This window comes from Sebastes umbrosus, chromosome 23 (assembly GCF_015220745.1).
Source record: "Sebastes umbrosus isolate fSebUmb1 chromosome 23, fSebUmb1.pri, whole genome shotgun sequence".
NCBI lineage: Eukaryota > Metazoa > Chordata > Actinopteri > Perciformes > Sebastidae > Sebastes > Sebastes umbrosus.
The window spans coordinates 20,091,066-20,114,091 of NC_051291.1; the positions used below are offsets into that span (position 1 = coordinate 20,091,066).

At 43.5% G+C, this 23,026-nt stretch overlaps 2 protein-coding genes across 4 annotated transcripts in view; one reads left to right on the forward strand and one right to left on the reverse strand.

Moving 5' to 3' along the window:
* LOC119482962 (protein phosphatase 1H-like) overlaps positions 1-8,498 on the reverse strand; it is a 36,089-nt gene extending 27,591 nt beyond the window's left edge. Inside the window, exon 1 of the mRNA XM_037760874.1 lies at positions 7,444-8,498. Within this exon, the coding sequence (XP_037616802.1) occupies positions 7,444-7,679 (236 nt within the window). The 5' untranslated portion in view covers positions 7,680-8,498. The remainder of the gene's footprint in view (positions 1-7,443) is intronic.
* A 551-nt stretch (positions 8,499-9,049) lies between these two features.
* On the forward strand, positions 9,050-22,064 carry irf5 (interferon regulatory factor 5). Of its 3 annotated transcripts, XM_037760290.1 has the most exons (9): positions 9,062-11,246; positions 15,044-15,248; positions 17,156-17,342; positions 17,631-17,656; positions 17,738-17,765; positions 17,919-18,278; positions 19,638-20,027; positions 20,110-20,228; positions 21,029-22,064. In XM_037760290.1, exons 2-9 carry the CDS (start codon positions 15,075-15,077, stop codon positions 21,215-21,217), a joined length of 1,473 nt encoding a protein of 490 aa, XP_037616218.1. In that variant the 5' UTR covers positions 9,062-11,246; positions 15,044-15,074; the 3' UTR covers positions 21,218-22,064. The 3 variants fall into 3 exon arrangements, with proteins under 3 accessions (XP_037616217.1, XP_037616216.1, XP_037616218.1); XM_037760289.1 differs by having other exon boundaries at positions 9,050-11,246; positions 17,631-17,765; positions 19,644-20,027; XM_037760288.1 differs by having other exon boundaries at positions 9,055-11,246; positions 17,631-17,765.
* The last annotated feature ends 962 nt before the right edge of the window (positions 22,065-23,026 follow it).

The window sequence follows — 23,026 nt, forward strand, 5'->3', positions numbered from 1 at the left end:
CCAAAGGGCATAATGAAGTGTAATCTATTTATCTATTAATTTACATATTCACATATCGGCATTTTTGTCTTTTGCCAGCTGTTCTTCCTGCATTTGTCAGCTTCAACTGTGTTACTTTTAGTCTGGGTTATGTGTTTAACGTATTTATATTTGTCTAATATATGCTCTTGGTTTGTATAATATGCCGCTCTGCTCACAATAGACTTGTCCATGTCTGTGATTGGTCAGATGCTGCAAAACACCGCCCCTTTGATGTGAACGCGCTCACAGCCAAATTGAGAAACCCTGGGTTGATATACTGAGTTGATAACCACCGTCGTAGGACTGCTTAGCGGGGTCGTGGTTCTTAGGGTTAGTTAAACCAGATAAGGAGAAGATACCCTGGGTATGTTGGACTTGCTTCGTAGTACAGGCCTTGTTTTTTTTCCACACACTTGTGTACATAACAGTCCCGTCTATTCTTTACCTTTATTTTTCCAGCTTTGTTGTCCTTGTTCCTAGTTGCTCCTTGCATGTGTACACATACTTGGCCAATGAAGGTGATTCTGATGTGTCATTCACCATGAATAGTATAAAAGCCATCATGTCCAGAGGGCTGGTCTTCACTAGGATTATGTAGCTCTGCTTTCAAACCTAATATATTACAGCTGCACTCAAAATTATAGTAGAAAATGCCCCGTGAGTTATTGCAGTCATAAAACACTCTTGACGCATCGACCACTTTGGAGCTCGTGATACACAAGTCCAGGAAGTCTTTGTCTGCTTCATCAAATCTGCTGTCAACAAACGCAGTAATGAGATGACCTGTGTGTATGTGTGTTTGTGATCATGTCCTGCTGGTTTTTACATGAAAAAATACATGTTTACATTAACTTTTGAACCCTAAAAACGACTCGCAAAAACAGTCCTCGTCCTTCGTGACTACAATGCGTTTAATGGGCCCGATCGATAATGGATCACTCTGTGTTAATCTATTTCATGGTAGGTGCAGCTGCTGCCATTGTGTGTGTGTGAATGTGTGTGATTGAAAGTGCTCTTGCATCTAATATGTCCTCGTTTTACCATTTACAGGAAGAATGATAGTTATTTCATTTCCCTGCCAATCAAGTTTCATTCGGCACAATTAGCTTTCCTCCCATTAGGAACAGAACCTAATTTCCCCCTCCATTGTCAGACATCTAATGCCCTCTTTGTTTCTCTACCCTCGGCAACAGATTCTGGGCCAGACATTGGCCCCAAGGATGAGATCATTATTTGGTGAAGCACAATGGTTCAGAGCTTTGCCTCCGTTTAACTGGGAACATCAAAGGAACAATAACAGCGAAAGAGCGACGAGTTAAATATTTGAAACAGTCTTTCAAAAAGACCACATTTAGTACTTTATCCTGGTCGGTTTTGCACTATCACCTGAATATAAGAGATAAGAAAATACAACGGCAAGATGGGAGAGTTTGAATTGAATTTAAAAATGGATGGGGCTTGTCTTCAATATGTATTACATATAATAATATAATTGACTGATAATCATAATTACAGTGATAATGGTTAAACATTTGCCACTCAAAATTCTTAGTATTTTTTAAACAATGGGTCCTTGATTTCAGACATAGGTAGACAAAAGCCTTAGGTCGTTCATTTTGCTAGCTGAAATAACAACAACTGTAGCTGGCACATTTTATTAGCAGTAGCTAGCTAGCTTATTAAACGTTAGCTCCGTGTGTTAGCTGAAATGCCGTCTCCGACTACATACATGATTTGGTGCTAAAAGACTGAAGCTAAAGGCAAAAAGTCAGAATCCTCCCCAGTTTCTGGTCCATATAGAAGACATGGAAATAAACAGGCAACATTGTTCTTGTATTTGCAGCCTAGAGCTGGCTAATTAGTCCTTGTATTATAATTATAATTATGATAATGAAAATGTAAGATCAGACTTTTGTTTCACTCTATCATAAACCTGTTTGGCTGCTTATTAGCTTAAAGGTCCCATATTATAAAAAGTGAGATTTTCATGTCTTTTATATTATAAAGCAGGTTTAAGTGCTTTATAAATACTGTTAAACTATCAAAACGCTCAATATACGGAGAAATACACACAGCCCATATTCAGAAATTTTGTGTTTGAAACAAGCCGTTAGGATTTCTGTCCATTTGTGATGTCACAAATATACAATATTTAGACCATTACACAATTTTAAACATAAACATTCTAAATGTGTCCCAGTTTATATCTTGTTGCAGCGTATGTGAATAACATCAGCTGACAGGAAGTAAACATGGACCCAAACTGTTGCCTAGCAACGGAATTCTGTTGCAATTCCATTGCAAATCCGTTGAAGTGCACTAAAACGGAGCGTTTCAGACAGAGGGTAAATACAGGTATATTCAGGCAGACAGTATGAGGAAAATACGTTTTTTTTTTAAAATTACAGCATGTAAACATGTTCTAGTAGAAACACAAAATACAAGTAAGAACCTGAAAATGGGCATAATATGGGACCTTTAAATACTTGGACAAGCAGGAGCCAAGTGACCATAATATCCAAACCCGCAAACCAGGACCCTTAAGTGTACCCCACGTTCATGCACGTGCACGTGTACTGTTTTCATCAGGATGGTGGACAAATATTTCAGTGCTTTGCACACCTATTGAGCGCACCTTTCAACACCATGGACAGCGCCTCGGCACACCAAAAATTATGTTTTGTCTCCCAAAATCCACCAAAACGTAGTTTATTTAGAAACTGTATAATACAACTAGTAAACAAAAAATACAAGGATTGCATTGGTATAATATAACATATTTAATGATTGTCAGATATGTTTTAAAACTAAACACAAGCTATTTGTCAGCGTGTACAAGCGCAGGCTGCCGGCTAGATGGCCGACTGTGACACATTCTCTGCCAGCTGTTGTATATTGTTATCTGGCCGTCTTAATATCTTGTATATTGCCATTTCCACTGCACGCAACTTAAAATGTACTTTTGCAGTGTGTGCAGAACACAGTTTCATTGCCCGGTACTTTACGACAGAAGAAGTAAGCCTCCTGGAGCGACTTTCTCTTCGGCATGACAGCTAACCGTTAGAGCCTGCAAGGCGCCATAGCAACAGCCTTGACAACGTCACATTGATTGATTGACACATATACAGACAAATCAGTGTTGAATTCAGACACGTGCTGCATTGTTTATGTTTTCATATTTGGTTAATGACTGGCACAGAACATGATAAACGTCTATGTAAGCGCTGAAAACAAGTATAATATTAGTTTTGATTTAATTGTGATGAAAACCGAATATTTTACAGATATCTGTCGAGACACCCAGCGTGAAACCGGGACAATCCCGGACAAACCAGGACGTCTGGTCACCGTTAGCAAGGCAGAGGTTAGGTTTTATGCTTTAGCCTGTTGTAACAGTATGTTTCAATTCTACCGTTACAAGAGAAAAGGCTTTTAGGGTGTGAACTCACTGAAGTGTTTAACACTATCTCAGGTAATGTTGGCTGGGGTCGCTGAAGTATAAACTTCCCGAAATCGAAGTAATGCTCAGTTTCTATTAGGTTATAATCGAGTTAGCTGGACATGCTAATATTTACAGTTTACATTCCTTACATCGTTGCTCTTGTGTTTTTGTTTGCTCTAGTTGCTAAGCTACGACTGGACAGTCGCGGTTCTAGGAGGGATTTAGAGAACGCTCAATTATGAGCACTACAACAAAAAGATTTGACTAAATGACTTTGGCTTGGTAGAGTAATCAATTCCTGACGTCTGTTGTGCTGTGTTCGTTGTGAGCAGAGAAGAGCAGAGAGAACGAGAGGCAAAGTGGGAGGAAGGAGCGGTGAGAGCCAAAATGGCTGCTGTAATGACAACACAGGAGGCTTTAATTACAGATGAATGGCGGTACGAGCTGAACTCATTAACGACACCGGTCCCAGAGAGACACTTCAGGCCTGCTCTGAGTATCAGTGTGTGTGTGTGTGTGTTAAAGAGAGAGAAGGGAAGATGTGACCAAAGACCTGATTAACAAACAGTTTCAGTATTATTCTTATAATCCAGCGGGAGAGAAGAGGGGGGGACCGGATATTTCTAATAATAAATGTCTGTGAGAGAACAACCTTACAGAATGGGAACAAACTTCCTTTCTGTTCAAAAGACTTTGACTTTACTAGGAGAACTATTTTAAACATGTTCAAATGTAACCTGCTCTTCTTGAAGGAAAGCAGTAGTAGATTCACAGATATCTAGGAACAATCATCATTCAGTATCTACAGTGACACCCTGTTCTTTCCTTTATCCACTGTTCTGTTATTCAGGTGCTATAACTATTGATTAATTAGCAATTAGTTCCTCTCATTTGTTCTGTTATTACTCAAGATTCTGTGTATCTTATTGTGAAATGTTAACCACACACATTACTGGTATCAGTTTGGAGAGACAGATTGTTAACTAGGAATTCATTCATTCTATCTATATATATTTACTGCACAAGGCAACTCTCCTCCAGACAAGTTTGATTAATACTTTAGAATAATCATTTCATCCATCCCAAACCCGGGAGCTCCCTCACTGTTATGTGGCACCAAAGGCTCCATCCAGCAACACGCTAATCATTACAGGGCGGGTCCATCTGCGTTCTTTTCAAAAGGAAACGCCCACTCAACAGTGATGTAGGTTACCAAAGTAAGCTAATCAATAAGGTTATAAATAATGTGAACACTAGCACTAGCTGGGTCAAAATTTGGAAATAACTGAAAGGGTTAGTTTGGATTTTTTGGAGTGTGGTTGAAGGGGGCAGCTGTGGATCAGAGGTAGAGCGGGTCGCCCACCAGTCCACATGTCAAAGTGTCTGAACCCCAAATTGCATCCGAAGGCTGCGCCATCGGTGTGTGAATGTATTTTGGTCCTGATGGGCCGGTTGGCACCTTGCATGGCCGCCTCTGCCATCAGTGTATGAACGGGCGTGTGAATGCTGACATGTAGTGTAAAGAAGCTATATAAATGCTAGTCCATTTACCATTTGTATGAAGCCCACACTCCCACGTTCTGCTAGATAAAATTATTTAATTTGTGAATGGAGTCTGGTGGCTTTCAAGAGAGCTATATAACGGCTTCAGTTCCCAGTCAGAAAGGGCTATCTGATGGCGAGGTAAAGCATCACTATATTTATAATATTTTCCCCGCTTTACCTCGTCATCAGACAGCCCTTTCTGACGGGGAACTGAAGCCGTTGTATCGCTCTCTTCAAAGCCACCGGGCTACATTCACAAAAACATTTTACCTCGCTGAACACAGGAGTTGCTGGTCTACCGCTGCATTGATCGGTTAGTTAGTTTGTGTTGTTGTGTGGCTTTCGGGCGTGGCATCCACACAGCAGTACATTGCTTAGCTTCTTTGTTGATACTCCTGGCAGCATGCCGACCGCCATCTAAGTTACTGTTTGTTACATTAATACACTGACTATAAGGATGTATACACCGATCAGCCAGAACATTAAGACCACTGACAGGTGAAGTGAATAACATTGATTATCTCGTTACAATGGCACCTGGCAGTGGGGGGGATATATTAGACAGCAAGTGAACATTTTGTACTTTGAGTTGGAAGCAGAAAAAAATGGGCCAGCGTAAGGATGTGAGCGACTTTGACAAGGGACAAATTGTGACGGCTAGACGACTGGGTCAGAGCATCTCCAGAACTGCAGCTCTTGTGGGATGTTCCCGGTCTGCAGTGGTCAGGACATACGAAAAGTGGCCCAAGGAAGGACAACCGGTGAACCGGCGACAGGGTCAGACCCGAGGCTCATTGATGCATGTGGGGAGCGAAGGCTGGCTCGTGTTGTCCGATCCAATAGAAGAGCTACTGGAGCTCAAACTGATGAAAAAGTTAATGCTGGTTCCGATAGAAAGGTGTCAGAACATGTTGCGTACGGGGCTGCGTAGCAGATCTGTGTATATACTGTATATGTAGCAGCGTCATGTATGTATGCAGAAACCTACGTCAGGTCACGTGGGAAAGTTTTTATAAGGGCTTGGAAAAATAGCATTTTTACACTAAAACATACGTACTTTGACCAAAATGTGAATGTTGGAATTTGAATACATAAGAAACACCACTGGGAAGCTACAGAATGATATAAAAACCTAAAAAACAAACAAAATAACTCGCCCTTTAAGTCAACAGAGATACTAAAGAACGTCTAGTCACAGTTAACATGTTGTGCAGATATGAAGGGGAGTCAAATTGTAATACCCCCATGTATTGTTGTAGTTAGCTATTAATTAACCCCCTCCTACCTCAAACTGACAGGGATTGAATGTGACACATAAATATCAAACTAAAGAGCTAAATGTATTTTCTCGTGGAATAATATCTACGCTTTTACATCAGATTTGTGGAGGAGTATTTGTGCAAAACTGCTGTGTAAAATGTGACATGATTACAAGAGCACTGATGGTTCTCTGCTGTACTAGTCCAGTATGTGAATGCTGACAGAGGCAGCGATGACGGGCGTCAACAGCAACATACTCTTCACTTAAGTGCATTAAAGACTAGTCAGCGGTCTGGAGTCAGGAGAAGCCAATAAGCCAGAATATGAGGCTGCATCTTATTGAACTGGTTTGCTACAGCTACAGTAGTAGTACCTAGAGGCTATTAACATGCAATCACACACTGACACACAGCTAGCCATAAGTAGAGCACAGTTGTAGACTAATACCCAGATGCAGCTGGTACAGTAGAGGATGCATCATCCTCTGGCATGTGAAAACCAGCTGAGTGCTGTGATCCTTTGGATGAATGCATGTCATCCATTTCTAACAGCACGATATTTCAATTTGATGACGCAAAGCTAGGAGAGGAAAAAAAGGATGCTGTGGATGTAAAAGCATGCTGGAGATGGATGTAGGTCACAACAGGTGCAGGTCTGCTCCCAGTCTCAGCTTTTCATTAGTCTGAGACTAAAGAGTGTGGAGGTCTACCATCCTGTTTATAGGAGCAAATCAATGAAATCAACTATTGTGATGGACACCTGCAAGGCCTCCACAACACTGAACGCAGATGATCTCCATGTGATGACACTTAAGACATCAGGAGCATACACAGTTATAATTATATACTGTATGACCTTCCAATTAACTTAAAACATTTTTCTTTGTTTTCTTTTTTTTTTATTATTATTGTTATTATTTACTTATTTACTTATTTATCTCACTTATTATTTTCAAGTGTTGGTATTATTATTGTTATTGATATTATTATCAATAACAATAATAATACCATTTGTGTATGTGTATATACTGTATTATATATATATTTGACTCATTTATTTTCTTTTTGTTTTGTTTTTGTCTTCACTTGTTTTGTAATCACTTTATAACACAATAAATAAAAATAAAAAAGACATGAGGAGCCTCTTTAAGAGCAGCTGTCGCCGGGTTTACTCACTCAGCGTATCCGGTGGCCCACGGTAATCTCCTGGTCTCCTTCAGGATGAGGATGGGCCGGGCTATGTGGTCCGCGGAGCACTCGATCTCATCCGGGCACAGTCCCAGAAACTCGGGTCTCATGTAGGGGAATCTCAGCGGCAGCTCGGAGCCCGTGTTGCCCGCTCCGCCGGAGCTGCCCCCGGCCATGATGCCACCCATGAACCCGGCCACTGCGGACTTGACCCGGGTGAGCATGTTGGTGGCGCGTCGCGGCGGGGTGGTGTCCGTCGGCCGGTGGTGCTGCGCGGCGCCGCGGCTACCTTTACCCGGATTCCCCCCCAGCTCGGCCGCGCTGCTCGAAGGACGGCTCGATGGAGAACAAGAGGAAGGAAGAGGAGGAGGAGGAAGGAGGAGGAAGGAAGAGGAGGAGGAGGATGACCTCAGATGGTTACAGCTTCATTCATTGAGCGCTCAGCGGAGACAACAGCCGCAGCCGGAGGAGAGGATGATGGAGACGGCTGTGATGCATTAGGTTAAAGCCCTGCACACCCATGGAGAGAGTCATGGAGAGTCATTGATAACAGCTCGGCCGTCGTGAACGCGGAAATACACCCGAAGATTAACGGGTCATGTGATGCAACCAGGGATGCACACTGCAAAAAATGTTAAACCCATGCGTGGTCCCCAGGTTCATATATACCAGGGTTGGGCAATTATTTTTCTGGGGGGGCCACGTGAGAAATCCAGATTGTTGCCGGGGGCCAAACAAATTCTGTCAGACGTAACCTTTTATCACAAGATTAAATCATAGAAAACATATTTTTCAGGATTTATTATACTGAAAATCACTCCAAACAGCATATTATTAAAAGAAATTCCATTTTATGCAGCAGTATTTGAACTGTACAGGACTGACTGTTTTGGGTAGTAATGTTTCCATTAACAAAACTTAACATTTAACTTAACATTGACACTTAAAGGGACTATTTGTAACTTTCAGAAATGCTTGTTAACAGTGACACCTGTGGCCGTTAAGTCAACGAAAGTCAGCGTCGGGCTTGCGCTTGCTCGCTCTAAATAGACATGAACGAGCATCGCTAAAAACAGTGAGGCGACACACGTCAGCTAAAAGCACAATATCACTCTATATTTCAGCTGCTTGGCAGTAATGTTAACTGACCAGACGAAGGTCTCTCCATGAACCAATGCTGGCTTTTCATGCTCAGCCTCCGGTGTCTCTCTCTCCGGAGGGAGACACCGGAGGCTGAGCAGGAAAAGCAGGTCGGTGCCGGGGCTCCACAGAGAACAACGTTACCGTCTCCGACCAGGTGCCACTGATAACGTTTCTCGTTGCGGAGCCCCGTCACTTCACAAGACACGGAAAACCTCTGTTGGTCTGGAGGAGCTGCAGCAGTTATTTCTGCACAAACGTCCACTGTACATTCACTAGATATTCTCAGAGCTACCAACTCTTCTGCAGTGTGGAGTGAGTGCGCGTTCACGTCTAGAGGTGGAGCGAGTACGCGAGAACGCGCACTCACTGTGTGAGTGAAGACAAGCAGAAGAGCAGAGGCTCCGGCCACACGCGAACGCACATATGCGAGCGCGCATGTGTCCCGACCCGGTACATTTATACGCTTAAAAAGTTACAAACAGTCCCTTTAAATTTCCTTCTTTCGTTGCATGCAGCTTTGTAAAAGTCCTTGCGGCTTTTGTAGCTTAACTAGCAATCCCTCGTCTCTCCTCACCTAAAATTGTGTGGTTTGTCTGAGACCTCCCGGGACCAGGCAGAACCATCACGAGGGCCACTGCTGGCCCCCGAGCTGTATTTATTTCTATTTAGAGTAAAAAAAAAAAAACTCTTACAATTTAGACTTTTTAAATTTTATTTTAATTTTTTATTTTACAACATGTCCACTGTAGTGCACCATAGGACGATTTTAATGTGAAACGACAGCCGAACTGTGAAGAACGAAGACAAAAAAAATAACAGATTATGGCTGTAGAGTGATTTAATACCAAGAATACATTCAACTTGTTTAAAAATACAAAATATATCATTCTGGTTTATTTCACCTGCTTGTTTGTTTCAAGGGCTGGGTCTCAAGAGCATAAACTTATAAATTGAATTTTAAATGCTTAAAGTAATATAAAATAGTCTAAACAGTGGTGTGAGATAAATATTTGTTTTGCTACTGTATGGTAATAATATTTGTCAACCCATTTTACAGGGATCAACTCTAAAAGGGGTAGCGATGAGTCGTTATTTTAAAATAGCTTTATTTTTAAACAGTATAGGCTAGAATACACCACTTCACTGGAAACAACTGGACTTTTTTTTAATAAAAAAATACAACATATTCATGCAAAGCAAGATTTAGACGCTCGGTAGGCTAAATGACTTATTAAGACTGATATTTTTTGCAGTGCAGAATGAGCAGCTTACAGTGTCTGACAGCAGGTTAAAGGTAGCCTAAATTAGGCCTATAGTCATTATACAGGCTATAGAAACCTGCCCTTCTATCCTAGATTGTCCTAAATGACAATAAATATGATATTACAATGTACCACTTGATACTGGACGCTGACATGATGGTTAACAGAGGCTGTAGGCTCATGACAGGAATTTTAAAAAAGTCCCTTTGGTGGAGTTTAGGGTGCAACCAGAAGGTGTCTCCTGGAGCATACTCCAAAGTATTTCACTCTATAAGTCTGTTGAATAGCTCACCAGTCTGGTGTGTAGAAAACTCACCACTGTGTGATTATTTTTGTGATATCATGAGGATGTGTAATTTATCAAATTGTTTACGATACAAGCTGCTTGTAATTATGCAGAGCACATCCCAGACTGTGTGCCGTTTGAGGACTACAGGTATTTAATCAACTGAAAGGAAAGGACTTTATTCATAAACAAGCTGAGGGGGATATTATTGATAAGAGGAAATAATTCAATTGGTAATGCAATGGAAATAATTAGTTTTTAAAAAATCTTATTTCCCCCTTCTTCTATTAATAATAGTAATAAATAAGTTTTGTGAAATCAACATAAGGATGCTGGTACCATTATCTATTTGGCATAATCTTACTTTATAAATAAGTAAATGGGTAAATAAGTTTATTTACTAACTGCTTACAGAAGGTTTATAACTTGTAACGAATGTTTCATTATTTGTTAATGAATTATTTCTGTTCATTAACATTATTTTCCAACATAAGTTGCTTTATAGTTTCTTTAATTCACCAGGATGTACTCCAATGTACTGTTTGACCACTTACGTCTTGGAAAATAGCTGCAGAGCATTCAAAAATCGATGTATGAACAATTTATGAAAATTTACAACCCCAAACATGATGAATTTATTCAGTAGTGCAGACTGTAGTTTAAAGAGACAGGTTTACAGTTTCTGTCTTTCTGTTTGGTGTTAATAAACATATTTAATATAAACCAGTTCAGACTTTTAATTTTAAATATTATTATATATTAATATGTATTTATTCTGTAGTGCATGTGCCTTCATGTTTGGTGTTAATAAACATATCTAATATAAACTATTTAGTTTAGACTTTTATTTGTTTCATTTCAGATTGACTGAAGCTTTTATTTTGTGACTCTGACAGGAAGTAGTAGCTGTCATTGTGTTACATTGATTGTGATCCGGAGTCAGTCGTAGGTGTTTTCCGTGAGGAGCTTCAGTTCGTGTCGGCGGCTTTTTGTTTGTTTATTTGTTTGCTGACGTCACTGTGGTGCTGCAAAGAACTACGTCAATTTAACGACACACGGAGCGGCACGAGGACAAGGAGCAGGACTAGGACCAGGACCAGGTGAGTCCAGTCACTACACACACACACACACACACACACACGGAAGCATCAGCCCGCCCTCCTCAACGAGCTGAAACATTAAACGTTTCTCTGATTGAACAAAGTTTGTCAATTACACGTCCTGATCCGGTTTAAAAAGATCTGGTCTGAGATCTGGTCTGAGATCTGGTATCAGAGATCTGAGATCAGATCTCATGATTGTGACTCACTGACTTCCGAAAACTTTTCAGGAACAAAAACATGAAGTTGTCTGAGAGAGATGAGCCTTCAGTTCCTGTTGTCATTACTAACACGGACCTAATAAATAGAGTAGAGTAGAGTAGAGTATAGTATAGTTAAGTACAGTGGAGTAGAGTACAGTACAGTATAGTAGAGTATAATACAGTATAGTGGAGTAGAGTATTATACTGTATAGTACAGGTGCAGCTCAAAAAATTAGAATATCACGAAAAAGTTCAATATTCTTTTTCCGTTATTTAAGAAAGTGAAAATGTAATATATTATAGACACATTGCACATAAACTAAAATGTTTCAAGCATTTTTTCATTTTAATTTCGCTAATTACAGCCTACAGCTAAAAAAAGATAGAAAAAGGTATCTCAAAATATTAGAATATTTAATTTCGAGTTTCAATAAATTGCTATTCATACAGAATAAATACTGTGTATCTCTCGGTCTAGTTAAGTACATGCAACCACAATCATGGGGAAGGTTGATGACTTGACAGTTGTCCAGAAGACGATCATTGACACCCTCCACAAGGAGGGTCAGTCACAAAAGGTCATCGTGAAAGGCCTGGCTGTTCGCAGAGTGCTGTATCGAAGCATGTTCACGGAAAGTTGACTGGAAGGGAAAAGTGAGGTAGGAAAAGGTGCACAAGCAACAGGGCTGACCGCAGCCTTGAGAAGATTGTCAAGCAAAGCCGATTCAAGAACTTGGGAGAGCTTCACAAGGAGTGGACTGATGCTGGAGTCAGAGCATCAAGAGCCAGCACTCACAGACGTCTTCAGAAGATGGACACAGCTGTTGCATTCCTAGTATCAAGCCACTCCTGAACCAGAGACAACATCAGAATCATATTACCTGGGCTAAGGAGAAGGAGAACTGGAACATTACTCAGTGGTCCACTGTCCTCCTTTCAGATGAAAGTAAATTTTGCATTTCATTTGGAAATCAAGATCCCAGAGTCTGGAGGAAGAGCGGAGATGCACAGAATCCAAGTTGCTTGAAGTCCAGTGTGAAGTTTCCACAGTCGTTGATGATTTGGGGTGCCATGTCATCTGCTGGTGTTGGTCCACTGTGTTTTATCAAGTCCAAAGTCAACGCAGCTGTCTACCAGGAAATTTTAGAGCACTTCATGGTTCCGTCTGCTGACAAGCTTTATGGAGATGCCGATTTACTATTCCAGCAGGACTTAGCACCTGCCCACAGTGCCAAAACTACTGCTAACTGGTTTGCTGACCATGATATTACTCTGCTTGATTGGCCAGCCAACTTGCCTGACCTGAAGCCCATAGAGAATCTACGGGGTATTGTCAAGAGGAAAATGAGAAACATCCAACCCAACAATACAGATGAGCTGAAGGCCGCTATCAAAGCAACCTGGGCTTCAATAACTCCTCAGCAGTGCCACAGGCTGATTGCCTCCATGATGCCACGCCGCATTGATGCAGTAATTTGTGCATTTATTCACTCAATACCAAGTAGTGAGTGAATAAATGCACATACTTTTCAGAAGTTGGACATTTCTGTATTGTAAATCCTTTTTTTGATTGATCTTATGAAATATTCTAATATTTTGAGATACCTTTTTCTTTCTTTTTTGAGCTGTAGGCTGTAATTATCAAACATTTTAGTTTATGTGTAATGAGTCTATGATATATTATATTTTCACTTTCTTAAATAACTGACAAAGAATATTTAACTTTTTCGCAATATTCTAATTTTTTGAGCTGCACCTGTAGAGTACAGTGGAGTATAGTAAAGTAGAGTATAATACAGTACAGTATAGTGGAGTAGAGTATAGTAAAGTATAATACAGTATAGTAGAGTATAATACTGTATAGTAGAGTACAGTTGAGTTATGAAACCACTCACATTCACTCACACAACCTCTGAAACACTGAAGTGCTTAGAGTTACTAAATATACCGAGGGTTAGTGTCGGTAAATATACCGAGGGTTAGTGTCGGTAAATATAGCGAGGGTTAGTGTTAGTAAATATACCGAGGGTTAGAGTCGGTAAATATACCGAGGGTTAGTGTTAGTAAATATACCGAAGGTTAGAGTCGGTAAATCTACCGAGGGTTAGTGTCGGTAAATATACCGAGGGTTAGTGTCGGTAAATATACCGAGGGTTAGAGTCGGTAAATATACTGAGGGTTAGTGTCGGTAAATATACCGAGGGTTAGAGTCGGTAAATATACCGAGGGTTAGAGACGGTAAATATACCGAGGGTTAGTGTTAGTAAATATACCGAAGGTTAGAGTCGGTAAATCTACCGAGGGTTAGTGTCGGTAAATATACCGAGGGTTAGTGTCGGTAAATATACCGAGGGTTAGAGTCGGTAAATATACTGAGGGTTAGTGTCGGTAAATATACCGAGGGTTAGAGTCGGTAAATATACCGAGGGTTAGAGACGGTAAATATACCGAGGGTTAGTGTTAGTAAATATACCGAAGGTTAGAGTCGGTAAATCTACCGAGGGTTAGTGTCGGTAAATATACCGAGGGTTAGTGTCGGTAAATATAGCGAGGGTTAGTGTTAGTAAATATACCGAGGGTTAGAGTCGGTAAATATACCGAGGGTTAGTGTTAGTAAATATACCGAAGGTTAGAGTCGGTAAATCTACCGAGGGTTAGAGTCGGTAAATATACCGAGGGTTAGAGTCGGTAAATATACTGAGGGTTAGAGTCGGTAAATATACTGAGGGTTAGTGTCGGTAAATATACCGAGGGTTAGAGTCGGTAAATATACCGAGGGTTAGAGACGGTAAATATACCGAGGGTTAGTGTTAGTAAATATACCGAAGGTTAGAGTCGGTAAATCTACCGAGGGTTAGAGTTGGTAAATATACCGAAGGTTAGAGTCGGTAAACATACCGAGGGTTAGAGTCGGTAAATATACCGAGGGTTAGTGTTAGTAAATATACCGAAGGTTAGAGTCGGTAAATATACCGAAGGTTAGAGTCGGTAAATATACCGAGGGTTAGAGTCGGTAAATATACTGAAGGTTAGAGTCGGTAAATATACCGAGGGTTAGTATTAGTAAATATACTGAACAGGGGACGTTCACAATTAAAAGACAATAAACCAAAAGTTAAAGCCAGAAAATAAGCAGATTAAAAGTGAGTTGGTAAAAAGATTTGACCTGATTTAAATGAGCTGCTGCGGTGGCTGCTCTCAGGTGTTCTACAGGTGGAACAACAGGTGACCCGGCAGGTCCATTTACTGATTCATAGACCAGTAAATCTGACTTATTATAGACCAGTAAGAGGATTTCTGAATCTGACGGATTTTTGACTGAGACCTGTGAAGGCACCATTCCGTTGGTCTGTGAGGTCGGAGGTTCAGCAGGATCTGAGTCATCAGGTGACCTTCATCATGTTCACAGAGGTCAAGAATAAAACATCTGACCAGAAGCTCTATGGGACCTCTCACCTCTAACACCAAGCTATAATAATTTATAATAACTTTAATATTTATTAGCCTACATTACATGTCGCTGTCACACATTTCTGTTTTTAACCTCCCTTCATTAGAATATAAGATTAATAACCTGTCGGTGTGCATCCCCAGTTTCCCCCAGTGTCGTCCCAGTACTCCCACCATGAGTGTGCAGCCCCGGAGGATCCGTCTGAAGCCCTGGTTGTTGGCGCAGGTGAACAGCGGCAGGTATCCCGGTCTGCAGTGGCTCAGCTCAGAACACAGACTCTTCCAGATCCCCTGGAAACACGCTACACGCCACACGCCAGCGTCAGACGAGGAAAACACCATCTTCAAGGTCTGAAAGTCCTGAACTACCTCTGACCTCTTTGATCCGTTAATATCTGACCTCCTTTATTCCCACCGGTCTGTTCTCAGTTTCATGTTGTTCTGCACTTGTATTGTTTATTAATCTTTTTTCATTAGTAATTAAATAAATCATAATTAGTAATACAATTTTATCGGTTAGTTGTTGAGTTTATTCAGTTTCTGCAGGTTTCACTGATTTAATTAATGACCGTCTCTTTAATTTATTAAACCCCAGTTAGTGCTGGAGAGTTTCCTCAGTGTGAGTTTCCTAAAATGTGGAATTGGCTCAGTGAACTTTACTGCTGATGATGTCACTTCCTCCTTCACTGGTCGCTGCTTCTGCTTTATTTCTGATCGCTGTGCTGAGACTGACAGAAGAGCGGGTCGACCCATTGAGCCCGTTTAACTCGACTTTAGAGCAGCGCTTTCTTTGGTTCTGATTCTTTTAGTAACTCACTGCTAAACTGGACCTGATGATTCTCAACAGAACCACTGTTTCAGTGTTACTGGGTTTGAATCTGAGCGGCGGACCTTTGATCCTCAGCAGGCAGCGTCCAGATGCATTGGTCCAGTACCACTCGTCCTAGTCGGGGCGGTCCAGTTCTCAGTGAGGCGTATCAGTTCTGCCCCCCGGGGCCGAGCCGGATGGGCAGGGTCATAGTAACAGGACTGTAGGCTTTGTGCTCAGGCCGGCAGACTGAGGCCATACAGGGTCAGGATGGCGGCGGCCTTTAATGTGGGTCATAGTACCAGGACTCGAGGCGTTGGGCTCAGGCCGGCTGGTAACAAAGGAAACCAGGATCACTCCTAAGTCAGCTGCTCACCATCCCTCCCTCGCGGCTGTCAAACACCTCCAGGAACGCCCCAACATCACCTTCAGGTGTTGCCTCTGCAACACATGTCGGGTCCTCTGGGCCTCTCTGGGGTGTCGCTGTCCTCCATCTTCTGTGTTACCTTTCCCCGGGTCACGGCGATGAGATCACGGTCCGTGTGGCCCACAGGGCTGGAGACGTCTTTATTAACTCTCAGGGGAGAGGAACAGGAGACTAAATGATCCCATCAGTCACTTTCATTTCTTTAAGGGCTGTGGTAGACAGAGATCAGGATCAGGATCAGGATCAGGATCAGGATCAGGATCAGGTCTTCTCCCCGGCTCCTCAGTGTTTCTTCCTGCTCTCCTTCTCCTCCAGGTCTGGGTGAGCTAGCAGTGTAGGTAGACCTGATTGAGAACTCTTCCCAGCTGATCCCTCCAGGTCTGGGTCTGGCCCTGCTCTCTGGCCCCCTCTGCTGGAGGTAACAGTGGTGGAGCGACACCCTAACCCACTCTAAGACTAGAATCCAGATCAGAATCAGAAATACTTTATTGATCCCCGGGAGGAATATATAGATATATAAACATAGAGAAATGATAAGAAAATATATATAAATGTAAAATATATGTTGTCTATATACAGTATATATATACAGTATATATATGCAACACTTTGCAATCTAATGAACATGTCTACCGTTTTCTAAACTTTATGACGATAAAGTAGAATAAATGAAAGGTCTGTCTCAGTTTGAGCCGTTTACAGTAAATAGTTTGTACCAGTAGTCACATGGAACTGAGATTGGAGCGTGTTTCATGAGGAACACTAAATGGCGTTGCACGTGTTCAGTAAGAGAAGCTGGTTAAGTCGTAATCGATGCGGACTCACTTTTGGAGGGTTTATATCCCACTTCCACTCCCCGCAGACTGGTTTGGGATGGTGCTTAATATGGCGGACCCTCCACGCCAACGGAGAGGAAGTGGGTAGAGTGGTTAATATGGCGGACCCTCCACGCCCACAGCGTGTGAACGCAGCACCAGTCTGTCTAACTGGTCCTTTGATGTTCCTCCTCTGTGTCCGGCAGGCGTGGGCTCTGGAGACGGGTAAATACCAGGAAGGTGTGGATGAACCCGATCCGGCTAAGTGGAAAGCAAACCTTCGCTGTGCTCTGAACAAAAGCCGAGAGTTTCAGCTGAAATATGACGGCACGAAAGAAACTCCGGTCCAACCGTACAAGATCTACGAGGTCTGCGAGCAGATCGGGATCACAGGTGAGTCAGTTCTGAACTAGACTACATTACAGATGAGTCTGTTCTGAACTAGACTACATTACAGGTGAATTCAGAGATCTACAGTGAAAGTACCTCCAGATGTTTTGTAGCTAGAGGTCGATATCTCACACAGAAATTCAGATATAGAGTGAAAGTAATTTCAAAGTGTTATTTCAGAAAAGTGAATTAGTAAAACTGCCCTGAAAAAGTCAAGTGGGCTGATACGTGTAATTTATAATAATTGATATGAATTTGAACTCATTGTCTGTGATCCGTTTCCTGTTTCAGACGGTGCTGATGATGAGGACGAAGAGGTGAGGAGCACAACGTGTAAACAATACAAACACAACACTTCACATTTTTATCACCTGACTGACAATCTGTTTTATTCTCAGATGCCCAATCTGATGGAGCTCACAATCAGTAAGTACCACGACCTAACCCCAACCCACCAACCTGTTAGTGTCTCCATGGAAACTTAATCCTGTTAGGACCCGTATGGTTCAGTGTCTCCATGGAAACATAAACCTGTTAGGACCCATGTGGTTAAGTGATTGTCATGTGATGTCTCATCAGACCCCAGGATCTGTGACCCCTCCTCCTTCAGCTCCTTCCCAGCTCATTCAGAGGCCATGTTTGGACATGTAATCCCCATGACCTCTGACCTCCCCATGGTCTCTGACCTCCCCATGACCTCGGACCTCCCCATGACCTCGGACCTCCGGGCTCAGGGTCGGATGGTGAACCAGGGGAGCTTCGTCCATCCTGCAGGACTCTCTAACGGACTACCGGACCTGAATGCTCTGCCCCCCCCGGCTGCCTCTGCTCCCCAAGGGCCGGCCCAGATGGAGGCCAGCAGCATGGGGGACGTCCAGGACCAGGGGGACGTCCAGAACCACCAAACCTGCAAGTACGACCTGCTGAGCAGCGTCCCATGTGAGTGCCACCTCCGACCTCTGACCTCTGACCTCTGACCTGCTCTGGTGTTACAGGTGACAATGAGATGTTGAGAACTCAGTCTGCATGGTTGCACCGGCCCGTTCACTGGTTCTGGTACCGTTGATCCTCTCTGACACCACGTGGTGTTTGGTTCTTGTTGAGACAATAAAGACAACTGTTTAGTCTTAGTTTAGAATAAAGGCAGGTTTAGCCAAGCTCAGCACTAAGACTGGCAGCAGGGGGAAACATTGACAAGCTCACCTGGCTCCGGGGTTCAGGGTTCAGGGTTCAGGTAACTGGACTGAGTGATGAAGAAGCAGGATGAGTCTGAGTGGGTTCATTGAGGGTCGGTAGTTTGATTTCCGGCTCCTCTACCAGGCGCTCCTGAACCCTGAATCCCAGACACTACAGGTGTGATCGAGTTACAGTTTCTAGTAAACAAAGAGGGTGAGTGTGGAGCTCTACTCAGACACATCAGGGTTAACATGAGGATCAAATCACCTGGATCACACCCACCTGTTGGCTCACAGTGAGGAAGGTGTGGTGGACGGTGGAACCGGTTCTGTGGTTAAACTCTGAACAACACAACGGTTTATTCAACACTGAGTGTTACCAAGGAAACTACAGTTCAGAGTGTGTTCACTAATCATGTGTTTCTTTCATTATTAAAATGGTCTTGTTGGTGTCGTAACAGATAAAACTAGAGGGGCACTCAGAGAGCACAGACCTCCGCCAAGGCCGTTCCCAAAAGTGGAAAATAATCTGTGTATCCGCCCTGTTATTGAAACTGAATGAGTGCTTCAGCCTTCAACAAGTTTTATGACAATCAGGCCGGTAGTTGTTCTGTAATCCTGCTGACAAACAAACCAAAAACATAACCTCCTTGGCCTGAGGTAATACCTGTCCTCTGTGTGTTGCCGTAGTAACAGATATAATAACTATGTGTTGTCGTAGTTACAGATATACTCTGTGTGTTGCCGTAGTAACAGATATACTCTTTGTGTTGCCGTAGTAACAGATATATTCTGTGTGTTGCCGTAGTAACAGATATACTCTGTGTGTTGCCGTAGTAACAGATATACTCTGTTTGTTGCCGTAGTAACAGAAATACTGTGTGTTGCCGTAGTAACAGATGTACTCTGTGTTGCCGTAGTAACAGGTATACTCTGTGTGTTACCGTAGTAACAGAAATACTCTGTGTGTTGCCATAGTAACAGATATGCTATCTGTTGCCGTAGTAACAGATATAATAACTATGTGTTGCCGTAGTAACAGATATACTCTGTGTTGCCGTAGTAACAGATATAATAACTATGTGTTGCCGTAGTAACATAAATACTCTGTGTGTTGCCGTAGTAACAGATCTGGACCTGAGGTTCCAGTATCGGGGCCGGACGGCGGGCTCTCTGACCGTCAGTAACCCTCAGGGCTGCCGGCTGTACTACGGACACCTGGAGCCGACCCCGGAGCAGGTGGACCTGTTTGGACCCGTCACCCTGCAGCAGGTCTTGTTCCCGGGGACGTCTGAGGTTCAGAACCAGAAGCAGAAATTCTACACCGAGGCCCTGCTGGACGTCATGGACCGCGGTCTGATCCTGGAGATCTGGGAGCAAGACATCTACGCCGTCCGTCTCTGTCAGTGCAAGGTGTTCTGGTCCGGACCCGGCGTGCCCGAGCACGGTCCACCCAACCCCCTGGAGAGGGAGAAGAAGATCAAGGTGTTCAGCCTCAACGACTTCCTGCAAGGTGACCAATCACTGAGGTGTTGAGAGAGCTCGCCAAATGTTTCATCCCATTTCTATTAACATCCAGGTGTTTCTGTCTGCAGGCCTGATCCTGTTCCAGAGAGGGGAAGCTCAGAACCCGCCACCTTTCGAGATTTACTTCTGTTTCGGGGAGGACTGGCCCGACAAGAAACCCAAAGAGAAGAAACTCATCATCGTCCAGGTCTGTTCATCGACACTCGTCCACTGGGGGGGGGGATATGCAGACATTTGGGGCAGAATTTCTTCTTTTTCCCAAAGTTCTCTGATGTGGGTTTGGTGTCTGGGCCGTTACAGTAAATCTCAAATAGGGTTTCTCTCTCCGTCATGTTAACATTCCTTCCTGAAGTTTTGAGAAATGAACCCACGCTAACCCTGCACCTCGTCGTTTAAGACCTGGAGCTCGTGGTCTGGACACTCTGCCATTGTTCTTCAACATTTATACTTTCACATGGGTAACTGTAATCAGACACAACTTTATGGGCATGTGTGTGCTGTAATATATAATAATAGTAGTAATATATTACAGCACAATATCTTCTGTCAGCGGCCGCGGCCCATTCCTTATCAATTCACCTGTGAGACTTTACAGGGACGTGTCCAGCTGTTAGAAACAAACTATCTTTACATATTCATCGATTTTTACATGATGCTATAATATATATATATTATATTTATATATATATATAATATTATATATATCATATCATATATATCATATATATATATATATATATCATATATGATATATATATATATATATATGATATATATGATATATATATATAATATATGATAATTGAAACTTTGATCTGTGAAAAATGCTTTGACAAATAGTGAGTAACCTGGTTCTTATTGTGGTTCTCGTGACCTGGTTCTTATTGTGGTTCTCGTGACCTGGTTCTTATCGTGGTTCTCGGTCCAGTTTTAAAATGGCTCTGGTTGTGGTTCTGGTTGTTTAAACCTGGTTCTGGTTGTCTGCAGGTGGTTCCTGTGGTGGCTCGGATCCTGAGAGAGATGTTCTCTGGAGAACTCAACTGGTCCACCGACAGCATCCGGCTGCAGATCTCAAATCCTGACGTGAAGGACCAGACGGTGGAGCAGTTCAAGGAGCTGCAGAGGCTCCTGCAGAGCCAACACATCCAGGGGCCCTGGACCCCCAATGTCCCCTGATCGACACATATAGGGGCCCTGGATCCCCAACGTCCCCTGATCCACACATCTAGGGGCCCTGGACCCCCAATGTTCCCTTGATCGACACATCCAGGGGCCCTGGACCCCCAACGTCCCCTGATCGACACATCCAGGGGCACTGGACCCACAACGTCCCCTGATCCACACATCCAGGGGCACTGGACCCACAACGTCCCCTGATCGACACATCCAGGGGCACTGGACCCACAACGTCCCCTGATCGACACATCCAGGGGCACTGGACCCCCAACGTCCCCTGATCCACACATCCAGGGGCCCTGGACCCCCAACGTCCCCTGATCCACACATCTAGGGGCCCTGGACCCCCAATGTTCCCTTGATCGACACATCCAGGGGCACTGGACCCACAACGTCCCCTGATCGACACATCCAGGGGCACTGGACCCACAACGTCCCCTGATCGACACATCCAGGGGCACTGGACCCACGACGTCCCCTGATCGACACATCCAGGGGCACTGGACCCCCGACGTCCCCTGATCGACACATCCAGGGGCACTGGACCCCCGACGTCCCCTGATCGACACATCCAAGGGCACTGGACCCACGACGTCCCCTGATCGACACATCCAAGGGCACTGGACCCACGACGTCCCCTGATCGACACATCCAGGGGCACTGGACCCACGACGTCCCCTGATCGACACATCCAGGGGCACTGGACCCCCGACGTCCCCTGATCGACACATCCAGGGGCACTGGACCCCCGACGTCCCCTGATCGACACATCCAGGGGCACTGGACCCCCGACGTCCCCTGATCCACACATCCAGGGGCACTGGACCCACGACGTCCCCTGATCGACACATCCAGGGGCACTGGACCCACGACGTCCCCTGATCGACACATCCAGGGGCACTGGACCCACGACGTCCCCTGATCGACACACCCAGGGGCCCTGGACCCCCCACGTCCCCTGATCGACACATCCAGGGGCACTGGACCCCCAACGTCCCCTGATCGACACATCCAGGGGCCCTGGACCCGTCACTCTGATCATGTTAAAGATTCAAATGGTTTTCAACTTTTCACTTTAGTTAAAAAACTAAATGTTGTCCGCTGAGAACCAGAGTTAGTCAGCTGGTCTCAGCTCAGCTTTAAAGGAAGTGTTGAGGTGAGGTAAAGGCACTGAATGTGAGATTGAGAGCATTTCTATTGCCTCCATACGACTCTCAATATAGCGATGGCTGGAAGCTAATGGTGCTAACAGCTTGTTGATGATGATGATGATGATGATATATTAATGGTCTGGATATTGTACAGAGAACCTTTAAAGTTCTTCCTCCTGAAAGTGGTGTGCAGGTTTGTTTCTGATGTTTGGTCCCGACATCAAACCTTCATGTTATGTTTCTCTCCACCGCAGCTCAACAAGGAAACATTTTACACCCAACAGGCTGAAGTATTATAATATCAGCTTGTTGGATTAAGATCCAGATCTGTCCTTTAGCTTCCGACATGTTCAATGACCATGAAACAGTCAGATAACTCTGTATTCAGGATTTCATTAAACACCGCTGCAGTATTCTTTCATACATGCTGTTGTTTTTACATTTTTACTTACCGGGAAATACACAGCATTACGCATCATTCCACTGCATTCCACTGCATTCCGCTGCATTACGCATCATTACAATGCATTAAACTGCATTACGCATCATTACAATGCATTACGCGTCACGACACTGCATTACACATTATGACTTGGCATTACGCGTCATGACTCGGCATTTCGCGTCATGACTCGGCATTTTGCGTCATGACTCGGCA

Bases quoted from the DNA above. Each gene is read 5' to 3' on its own strand.
- irf5 (XM_037760288.1), top strand. From the start codon at position 15,075: ATGAGTGTGCAGCCCCGGAGGATCCGTCTGAAGCCCTGGTTGTTGGCG. The intron at 18,279-19,637 runs GTGAGTGCCACC...GTGTTGCCGTAG, and splicing joins CCTGCTGAGCAGCGTCCCAT to TAACAGATCTGGACCTGAGG. The intron at 20,229-21,028 runs GTCTGTTCATCG...GGTTGTCTGCAG, and splicing joins AGAAACTCATCATCGTCCAG to GTGGTTCCTGTGGTGGCTCG.